The sequence below is a fragment of the Oncorhynchus gorbuscha genome, linkage group LG02 (assembly GCF_021184085.1).
Source record: "Oncorhynchus gorbuscha isolate QuinsamMale2020 ecotype Even-year linkage group LG02, OgorEven_v1.0, whole genome shotgun sequence".
Lineage (NCBI taxonomy): Eukaryota > Metazoa > Chordata > Actinopteri > Salmoniformes > Salmonidae > Oncorhynchus > Oncorhynchus gorbuscha.
Window position 1 is genome coordinate 29,507,940 of NC_060174.1, and position 11,368 is coordinate 29,519,307.

General features: G+C 42.4%; 1 protein-coding gene across 1 annotated transcript in view; it reads right to left on the minus strand.

The window, feature by feature from the left end:
• LOC124000508 (breast cancer anti-estrogen resistance protein 1-like) overlaps window positions 1-10,541 on the minus strand; it is a 119,878-nt gene extending 109,337 nt beyond the window's left edge. Inside the window, exon 1 of the mRNA XM_046306924.1 lies at window positions 10,048-10,541. Within this exon, the coding sequence (XP_046162880.1) occupies window positions 10,048-10,059 (12 nt within the window). The 5' untranslated portion in view covers window positions 10,060-10,541. The remainder of the gene's footprint in view (window positions 1-10,047) is intronic.
• Between the last annotated feature and the right edge of the window lie 827 nt (window positions 10,542-11,368).

An 11,368-nucleotide genomic window follows, 5' to 3' on the forward strand; every position in this document is an offset into this window, starting at 1 on the left:
CAGTTACAATGGATGAAACTTGATGATGGTTTATTTAGTCTAAAATATGCATAGGAAAAAGAGACACTTTTTATATATAATGTTTCAATTGATATTCATATTTCTACCGGTAGCTGTTTGCAGCAGAAATATAATATTTTCTGCTGAGCTGTCAGTTGTAAACAAATGGATGTGTCAGCTGACTGCTGGATTAAGATGCTTCCATAGCTCCAGTGGAAGTGTGTGTGTGTGCGTGTGTGGGTGTGAACTTGGAGGGTGAGGGGAGACACCATCACTCTAAACACAGATAAAAGAATGCCTGAAATCTGCTGAGAGCAGCCAAGCTGGGGAGATCAATGTGTGTGAATGTCTTAGTGCTCACGTGTGTGTGTGCCTGAATGCCTGTGTGCATATGTGCATGCACGTGCATGTGTGTGAATTATAAATAGGCTACATCGATTTGCACTGTAGTATATTTGTCTTTTAACCAGTTCAATGGCTGTGTCCTATTACCAACCCTGTAAGTGTGTGATAATGAATTGTGGACCTATACAGTATACTGAAGATGTACGTGATAGACACACAAAGGGGAGGGAGGTTGATGGCTTACTGTTGCCCAGGCAACTCACACAAATAGCCATGGCCTGATCCTGGTTATTGAAATGCATAGGCTTGCCTACGCACCAATTATTAATATGTATGTGAGCATCATCTATGACAAGCGCCAAATGTCAGGCTTCTGACGGGGATATATCAGAGGGCTGTGAATAAAGCCTGTGAAGACGTCCCATTTAACCCCCATCTTTCCTGCATAGGGTTGCAAAAGCTACCGGTAACTTCCCGTAATCTTCAGTAATTTAGGTAATTAACAGAAAATCTATGGCAATCTATCGTAACTATGGTCATTTATACTTGAATAACTTCATATTTAGTATACATTTTTATTTATCTGTGTCCATATTGTCCATTAGTTTTTAGTAGACAGACCACATGGTTCAAGAGAAAATAGCAGAATTAATGAAAAAAGCATCTAATCAACAATGGCATTATTTTCAATTATCCCTGCAACTTCTCCAAATATGGACTTTTTTCTCAACTGGCAATAGTTTGGAGCCAAAACATTGACAACAAATACATATTGACATATTCAAATAAATAAGTGTAAAAAAAAGAATAGAAGAAACCCTCATATTAAACACCAATGGTACTCACTAAGTTGATCATTTATATTTAAGATCATTTTGTACAGATTTGTCATTCTATTTTTAATTTTTAAATCATCTTATTTAATTATTTCCTTTATTTTGTAAAAGTGTTACGGCCACACAGACGGCCAGATATAGTGTAATTACAGCCACCGATGATAATCTAAAGTACCCAAAAGGGCCACTGGATGTCTTGTGATAGGTTACGTAAAATTCTTGAAAGGTACCAGAATTCTTGTAGTTTACTGTTAAAACTTTAAATATTCCAGTAATACACCCTCCCTTTTCAACCCTAGGGGGGACAATAAAAGGCCATGTCTCACGTTTCGAGGGAGTGTGCAATTGGCATGCTGATTGCAGGAATGTCCACCAGAGCTGTTGCCAGATAATTTAATGTTAATTTATCTACCATAAGCCGCCTATACAATGTCATTTTAGAGAATTTGGAGGTATGTCCAACCAGCCTCACAACTGCAGTCCACGTGTAACCACGCCAGCCCAGGACCTCCACATCCGGCTTCGTCACCTACGTGATCGTCTGAGACCAGCCAACCAGACAGATGATGAAACTGTGGGTTCGCACAACTTAAGAATTTCTGCACAAATTGTCAGAAACTGTCTCAGGGAAGGTAATCTGCGTGCTCATCGTCCTACCAGGGTCTTGACCTGACTGCAGGGATGAATCCCGGTTTCAACTGTACTGGGCAGATGGCAGACTGCATGTATGGCCTCGTGTGGGCGAGCGGTTTGCTGATGTCAACAATGTGGACAGAGTGCCCCATGGTGGCAGTGGGATTATGTTATGGGCAGGCATAAACTACAGACAACGAACACAATTGCATTTTATATATGGCAGTTTGAATGCACAGAGATACCATGACGAGATCCTGAGGCCCATTGTCGTGCCATTCATCCACCGTCATCACCTCATGTTTCAGCATGATAATGTACGGCCCCATGTCGCAAGGATCTGTTCACAATTCCTGGAAGCTGAACATTTCCCAGTTCTTCCATGGCCTGTATATTCACCAGACATGTCACCCATTGAGCATGTTTGGGATGCTCTGGATCGATGTTTACGACAGCGTGTTTCAGTTCCCACCAATATCCAGCAACATCGCACAGCCATGGAAGAGGAGTGAGACAACATTTCACAGGCCACAATCAACAGCCTGAAGGAGATGTGTCGCACTGCATAAGGCAAATGGTGGTCACACCAGATACGAACTGGTTTACTGATCCACGCCCCTACCTGTTTTTAAGGTATCTGTGACCAACAGATGCATATCTGTATTCTTAGTCATGTGAAATCCATAGATTAGGGTCTAATGAATTCATTTCAATTGACTAATTTCCTTATATGAACTGTAACTCAGTAACATTTTTGAAATTGTTGCATGAGCACGTTTATATTTTTGTTCAGTGGATGTAGGGGATATTAGACAGAGTTGAGCTACCCTTGTTTCTAGGAAACCATACACAAAATGTATAATTTGACCAAATATTTAGGAAGTGGTCATCATTTCAAGTAGTCTGTGAAGGAAGAAACCACATGGAAAAGGTACAAGAGAGAGGTCAAAATAAACAAATTAATGTATTGTGTAAGAGGTTTCATGATGCTTGTATTTAAACCAAAGTGGATCATTTTAAGATTGTTCCATGAGTTGGGGTCTCTATAAGCTTCAATATGAAGTCCTAAAACTAGCATGAAAGTGCCTCCTTGTAGCTGTGTGGGCTAATATACTCATAATGTTTGCCTTGGGGTAAGTTGATGTGGTGGTAATAGTTCATTCAGTACAGAAGTTTGTAGGCGGCTAAACTTACCCTGTCCTGTGACTCAACTTACCCCATACCTGGGGTAAGTTGTGCCAAAAGACCACTTCTGGTAAAGCTATGAGTTCAAATGTAATGTTTAGATGAATTCTGATTATTCCAGGGATACACAACATCCTAAAATATGTAAATATCGTTGTTAGAAAGAATACTATATTTCCCTTGACGGTGATGCTGAATGTAAAAAATGGATCAATTTACCCCACTCTCCCCTATTGCATGAATTCATGGTATATTATGAATGCATGTGCATACAGCTGCATGCATTCATTTGGGCTCCCGAGTGGAGCAGAGGTCTAAGGCACTACAAACACCCTGGTTCAATTCCAGGCTGTATCACAACCGGCCGTGCTTGTGAAACCCATAGGGCAGCTCACAGTTGGCCCAGCTTCGCCCGGGTTTGGCCAGTGTAGGCCGTCATTGTAAATAATAACTTGTTCTTAACTGACTTACCTAGTTAAATAAAGGTTAAATAAAAAAAAATACAAATAAACAATTACATGTTTTTATTTTTTATTAATGTATACTGTATGTCCATATGCCAACTTGTACTGTATTTAGGACATGCATATTCCCCAAATGTATGCATCATTTAAAAAGCATTCTATACTGTAAACTACACTGCATGATCACAAGTATGTGGGACTTCCGACACAGATGGCCGCCTCCCTTCGCGTTCTTAGGAAACTATGCATTATTTAGTTGTTTTTTGATGTATTATTTCTTACATTGTTACCCCAGGAAATCTTAAGTCTTATTACATACAGCCGGGAGGAACTATTGGATATAACAGCAACGTTAATTTACCAACATTACAACCAGGAATACGACTTTCCTGAAGCGGATCCTCTGTTTTGTCCATCACCCAGGAAAATGGATCAGAACCCAGCAGGCAACCCAAAACAACGGTGTCGCAGAAGGGGCAGACGGAGCAGTCTTCTGGTCAGGCTCCATAGACAGGCACATTGCGCACCACTCCCTACCATACTACTCGCCAATGTCCAGTCTCTTGACAACAAGGTAGACGGAATCCGAGAAAGGGTTGCCTTCCAGAGAGACATCAGAGATTGTAACGTTCTTTGTTTCATGGAAACATGGCTCACTCGGGATATGTTATCAGAGTCGGTACAGCCACCTGGTGTCTTCACGCTGACAGAAACAAACATCTCTCTGGTAAGAAGAAGGGCGGGGGTGTATGCCTTATGATTAACGAGACGTGGTGTGATCATAACAACATTCAGGTACTCAAGTCCTTTGTTCACCTGACCTAGAATTCCTTACAATCAAATGCTGACCGCATTATCTACCAAGAGAATTCTCTTCGATTATAATCACAGTCCCCCCCCCTCCCCCTCCCGCCAAGCAGGCACATCGATGGCCTTGAAAGAACGTAATTGGACTCTATGTAAACTGGAAACCACATATCCTGAGGCTGCATTTATTGTAGCTGGGGATTTTAACAAGGCTAATCTGAAAACAAGGCTCGCCAAATTGTATCAGCATATCTAATGCGCGACCTGGCTGGCAAAACTCTGGATCATTGTTATTCTTACTTCAGCGATGCATACAAAGCCCTCCCCCGCCCTCTTTTTGGAAAATCTGACCACGACTCCATTTTGTTGATCCCAGCCTATAGACAGAAACTAAAACAGAAAACGCCCGTGCTCAGGTCTGTTCAACGCTGGTCCGACCAATCGGATTCCACGCTTCAAGATAGCTTCGATCACGTGGACTGGGATATGTTCCGCATAGCGTTGGACAATAACATTGATGAATACGCTGATTCGGTGAGCGTGTTTATTAGAAAGTGCATTGGTGATGTCGTACCCACAGCGACTATTAAAACCTTGTCCAACCAGAAACTGTGGATTGGGGCGGCAGCATAGCCTAGTGGTTAGAGCGTTGGACTAGTAACCGGAAGGTTGTGAGTTCAAACCCCCGAGCTGACAAGGTACAAATCTGTCGTTCTGCCCCTGAACAGGCAGTTCCACTGTTCCTAGGCCCTCATTGAAAATAAGAATATGTTCTTAACTGACTTGCCTGGTTAAATAAAGGTAAAAAAATAAATAAATAAAAAATAAAAATTGATGGCAGCATTCGCGAGAAAACTGAAAGCGTGAACCACTGCTTTTAATCAGGGCAAGGCGACCGGAAAAATGACCGAATACAAACAGTGTAGAGGTATGTGGTAGGGTCTACAGTCAATCACGGACTTCAAAAAGAAAACCAGCCCCGTGGTGGACCACAATGTCTTGCTCCCAGACAAATTAAACAACTTCTTTGCTCGCTTTGAGGACAATACAGTGCCACTGACACGGCCCGCTACCAAAACCTGTGGGCTCTCCTTCACTGCAGCCAACGTGAGTAAAACATTTAAACGTGTTAAGCCTCACAGGGCTGCCGGCCCAGACGGCATCCCTAGCTGCGTCCTCAGAGCATGCACAGACCATCTGGCTGGTGTGTTTATGGACATATTCAATCAATCCTTATCCCAGTCTGCTGTTCCCACATGCTTCAAGAGGGCCACCATTGTTCCTGTTCCCAAGAAAGCGAAGGTAACTGTAGCACTCACTTCCATCATCATGAAGTGCTTTGAGAGACTAGTCAAGGACCATATCACCTCCACCCTACCTGACACCCTAGACCCACTCCAGTTTGCTTACCACCCCAATAGGTCCACAGACGATGTAATCAGACTGCACACTGCCCTATCCCATCTGGACAAGAAGAATACCTATGTAAGAATGCTGTTAATCGACTACAGCTCAGCATTTAACACCATAGTACCCTTCAAACTTGTCATTAAGCTCGAGACCCTGGGTCAGGAAACAACATCTCCACCCCGCTGATCCTCAACCTGGGGCCCCACAAAGGTGCGTTCTCAGCCCTCTCCTGTACTCCCTGTTCACCCATGACTGCGTGGCTATGCACGCCACCAACTCAATCATCAAGTTTGCAGACGACACTACAGTGGTAGGCTTGATTACCAACAACAATGAGACAGCCTACAGGGAGGAGGTGAGGGCCCTCGGAGGGTCAGGAAAATAACCTCACACTCAATGCCAACAAAACAAAGGAGATGATCGTGGACTTCAGGAAACAGCAGAGGGAGCACCCCCCTATCCACATCGACAGAACAGTAGCGGAGAAGGTGGAAAGTTGTAAGTACCTCGGCGTACACATCACGGACAAACTGAAATGGTCCACCCACAGAGACAGCGTGGTGAAGAAGGCGCAACAGCAGGAGGCTGAGGTTGAAAACACTCACAAACTTCTATAGATGCACAATCGAGAGCATCCTGTCGGGCTGTATCACCATCTGGTATGGCAACCGCTCCGCCCACAATCGTAAGGCTCTCCAGAGGGTGGTGAGGTCTGCACAACGCATCACCGGGGGAAAACTACCTGCCCTCCAGGACACCTACACAAGGACAACAACCACCCGAGCCACTGCCTGTTCACCCCGCTATCTTCCAGAAAGCGAGGTCAGTACAGCTGCATCAAAGCTGGGACCGAGAGACTGAAAAACAGCTTCTATCTCAAGGCCATCTGACTGTTAAACAGCCATAACTAACATTGAGTGGCTGCTGCCAACATACTGACTCACCTCTAGCCACTTTAATAATTAAAAATTGGATGTAATAAATGTATCACTAGCCACTTTAAACAATGCCACTTAATATAATGTTTACATACCCTACATTACTCATCTCATATGTATATACTGTACTCTATACCATCTACTGCATCTTGCCTACGTCGTTCGGCCATCACTCATCCATCTATTTTTATGTACATATTCTTATTCATTCCTTTACACTTGTGTGTATAAGGTAGTTGTTGTGAAATTGTTAGATTACTTGTTTGATATTACTGCATGGTCGGAACTAGAAGCACAAATATTTCGCTACCCTCGCATTAACATCTGCTAACCATGTGTATGTGACAAATAAAATTTGATTTGACCTGCGTGCTTTTGATGGTGTTTGATGGGGTTGAGGTCAGGGCTCTGTGCAGGCCAGTCAAGTTTATCCACACCAATCTCGACAAACCATTTCTGTATGGACCTTGATTTGTGCACGGGGGCATTGTCATGCTGAAACAGGAAAGGGCCTTCCCCAAACTGTTGCCACAAAATTTGGAACACAGAATAGTCTAGAATGTCATTATATGCTGTAGCGTTAAGATTTTCCTTCACTGGAACTAAGCTAGCTCGAACCATGAAAAGCAGCCCCAGACCATTATTCCTCCTCCACCAACTTTACAGTTGGCATTATACATTGGGGCAGGTAGCGTTCTCCTGGCATCTGTCAAACCCAGATTCTGTCAGACTGCCAGATGGTGAAGCGTGCTGGCATTGTGCATGGTGATCTTAGGCTTGTGTGTGGCTGCTCGGCCATGCAAACCCATTTCATTAAGCTCCTGACGAACAGTTCTTGTGTTGACGTTGCTTCCAGAGGCAATTTGGAACTCGGTAGTGAGTATTGCAACTGAGGACAGACAATTTTTACACGTTACGCACTTCAGCGGTCCTGTTCTGTGAGCTTGTGTGGCCTATCACTTCGCGGCTGAGCCGTTGTTGCTCCTAGACGTTTCTACTTCACAATAACACTAGCTCTAGCTGGGCAGAAATTTGACGAACTGACTTGTTGGAAAAGTGGCATCCTTTGACGGTGCCACATTGAGAGACACTGAGCTCTTCAGTAAGGCCATTCTACTGCCAATGTTTATCAATGGAGATTGCATGGGTGTGTGCTCAATTTCACACACCTGTCAGCAATGGGTGTTGCTGAAATAGTCTAATCCACTAATTTGAAGGGGTGTCCACATACTTTTGTATATAAAGTGTAGCACGCTATCTACAGTGGCATTAACAGAAAACACTGGGGAAAAACTGCTATTGACACTATTATATTCTACTTACAGTAAATGTACAGCATGCTGTAAGCAAGCTATCAGTTAATCAGTGAATTACTAATAACAAATGTTAAATCCATAATATCAAAGGAGGAATGACTAAAAAGCCACAGATATGATTGGTGAATGACATGGTGTTTAGCATCTAAGCCTTGCAGCATTGGAGCATTGGGACCCCTGCTACTACTGGCACTTCCTGTTCACCTAAGCATGCTTAACTCTACGGCCTGATCCCATGCAAACATCAGTTTAATTTCCCCCATAATATGGTTGACTGGAGGAATTAATACATCAAATACATCAGGAGGAAACTCTCCACAGGGACTCCCAGTCTATTAGAATGTTGGCAGGCCAACGAGGAAATACACCCATCACCCAAGCAACAACATTGGATGCTTTGACAAATCTGCACTCCCAAAAATAATACACAGAATCAAATGGATAGCAGACGTTATACTGAAAGCTATAATGTTGAAATAACAACGGTATTACACTATTACTGAAAGAATAATAGTGTACAAATGAAAACAATCTGTTGGACACCAGCCATCTTCCAAAGAACCCCCATTTCTAACATGATTTCTATGGGAAATCTTGAATAACACCTACGCAATGGAAAAGTGTGTGACAATGATTTGTCCAGTGGATTGGGTGGACAGTCACACCCAAGTGACGTGTGACGTTGATTTCCCATTGACGTATTAGGCAGCCAGGTGAAAGGACTCAGACTGGTTGGCATGAGGTGCTGGGTTTAGTCATGGCGTTCATGAGACTTGTCATCCCGCATGCACAGAGAACAGCTGTTGCCATCAAGCCCAGGCCCCAAGACATGGGAACTGCAATCTGGACTGTGTTTGCTGAATACAGTGCAGAGTATATCTAACTGAGGGTGAAACATACATTAAAAACCAAACCAACAACCCCCACAAGCTGAAACTGTGTACAGTCTTACTCAAGACAATAACACATAGCCTAATACACTGATGCATAATGTGCAGTACCATTGGCTCAAACACTCTGCAAAACGAACAAGGAAGTAAAGGTTGTCCATTACATCGCTCTAATGGCATGAGGCTAGTTAGCATAGGTGATAATGTTATATATCCAGATTATCTACAGGCAAAGAGGCCTCTATGCAGTATATCTCAGTGTATAGGAAACAACTCTGTAATCAGCCCTTCGCTGTCCCAAGGAAAACTAGCATATATTTCAGTGTTCGTAGAAGTGTGACTTGCAGCACATTCTACTCCCTAAACCTGACATGGGGAAAACAATGAGCTCTGAATTTCAAGAATCGTGATTTTTTTTAAACTCGGCACAAACTGGTGGGGTTGAGATGCGTATTGCAGAAGGATGCTTCCCATAGGTTACAGCATGCCGTTTCAGATATCTGTGTGCATAATAACACATGCCAAGCTAGATAGAACAGTACTTGCTGAAGGAGACCTGAGTCATGGCAATATCTACAATACACAAGTCCAATACACATCAAAGGATGGAACTGTTACCTTTTGTTATTATTAGTGGGGTACAATTTTTGTTTTGTTTTTTTGTTTTGTTTTACTGATTTGAAGGCTGTTGGTTTAATGGTAGACTGCTGGCAAACCAACAGAAGACAACAGAATGAAAAACACAACTGCATATCCTGGTTACATGAAGCCTTAAGTGTCCAAGACCAATTATTTTGGCATTACACTCAAAATATAGCCTACAGGTGGTAACATAATTGCAGTAAAGGTTTAACCTAATACTTTGCAACTGACAAAACTCAGGCTGCAACGTTGGCATCCCAGTCAAATGTGACCGGTTGACAAGAACAGCCTGCCAGATCAGCAGGCAGTGTGTGTTAGGCCTTGCACGCCTAGTGTGTACATTTGAACAAATGATAAAAAAGTGAAAATAAATATAAATATGTTCTATCATTATAACAGTGGAAGTGCAATGATAACACAAAGTAACTGCCTTAGCAGAAAAAGGAAATGGCACTTGGCAATGGCAATATTGTATAGCTGACATCTCTCTGTAGGCAGCGAAAGTTCATGCCAGATGTAACATCATTACATGGTTGTCTTGCAATAGAGGATTTAAATAGTAACCTTTAAATAACACTTACCGGAACAGACATCTTGTGATGTGTTGTTAAGAGTAGGCTATGCCTCTATTTGACTACAAAAAAAATGTATAGGTTATTTAATTAATAAGCTGTAGGGTACTTTTTCAACAACAGCAAAAAAGCTATTTTCTTCAGGACGCCTTCGATGTCAGCCTTTATTCCATGTTTTTCCTTTGAAATGCATCTACATCAGTGTCAGTTCTCCGTTTCGGTTGAGTTGGGAATAAATCTAAGGGATATGGTGGGATTTTCCAAGCTAGGAGCAGCCCACCAAATGCGGCGCAGTCCAGCTCATGAACGTCCAGAGCTCCCGTCTCCAACACACCGTAAACACTCTCCTCTTGTTCTTCTATGTCACACGTTTCGTTAATTTTCCCAATAATCCAATGTAAAATATAATTTTTAAATCGCAACTTTGCGTTCAGTGTCAAACAGAATGAAAAAAAGATTGTCTCCAGTCTTGCGCCTGCTGCGTGTATCACTGCTGCGTGTATCACTGCTGCTGCACGAAAGACCGCTGCGCTCTATACGGTTCTAATGGAACCGTCAAGTTTTTTTTAAAGGGATGGTCTCCCGTTTTCCACCATCAAAAAGAAGAGGCAGCAATAAGATTAAGGTTTTTTTTCGTGATAAGGCCTGCCCTACCTTATCATGTTAAACTCATGCTCTCCTAAATAAATCTAATGAAATATATGCAGAATAATTTCTGAGCTCCCCAAGGTTGCCACTTAAAGGGAATGTCTACATTGTCGTCGGCTATCGTGGGTGAATTGTCCAATAGGCCAATATACACTTATGGTCATGTATCCACATCTGAAGGTTAGGATGTTGTCAAATGTATTGCACCAATTAATGTGAAGTTTAATAAATGGAAAATATACCTATACAATAAAGTGGCCTAGGTTGAAGTGTAGGTTTCTTTTGAAGTGATTTTGTGATACCTTTTGCACAAATCACCTTATGCACTACTCTATGATCAGCCTCTCTCCAAATGCATAAATTAACACTATGGACCCTAAAAAGCACTTTCATGGTAGGAGATAAGTTGTGCGAAGAAACAATGACAGTGTACAGGCAACACCTCAGAGAAGGTTTTAGTAAAAATGCATTGTGACTTTTTATGAAGATGTATGACCCCTTTAATTATCCGGACTAAATAACAGTCCGTTTGATGCATTGGGAGACATAACATTATAAGCCTTGTTATAAGACATAATGGCTCAAATATGCTTATAACAACTTATAAAGAAGTGTCACCAAAGCCTCTGGCTGGTGTTACCAAAGCCTCTACCAGAGCTTTTAGTGTTTGGATAGCAGGGAG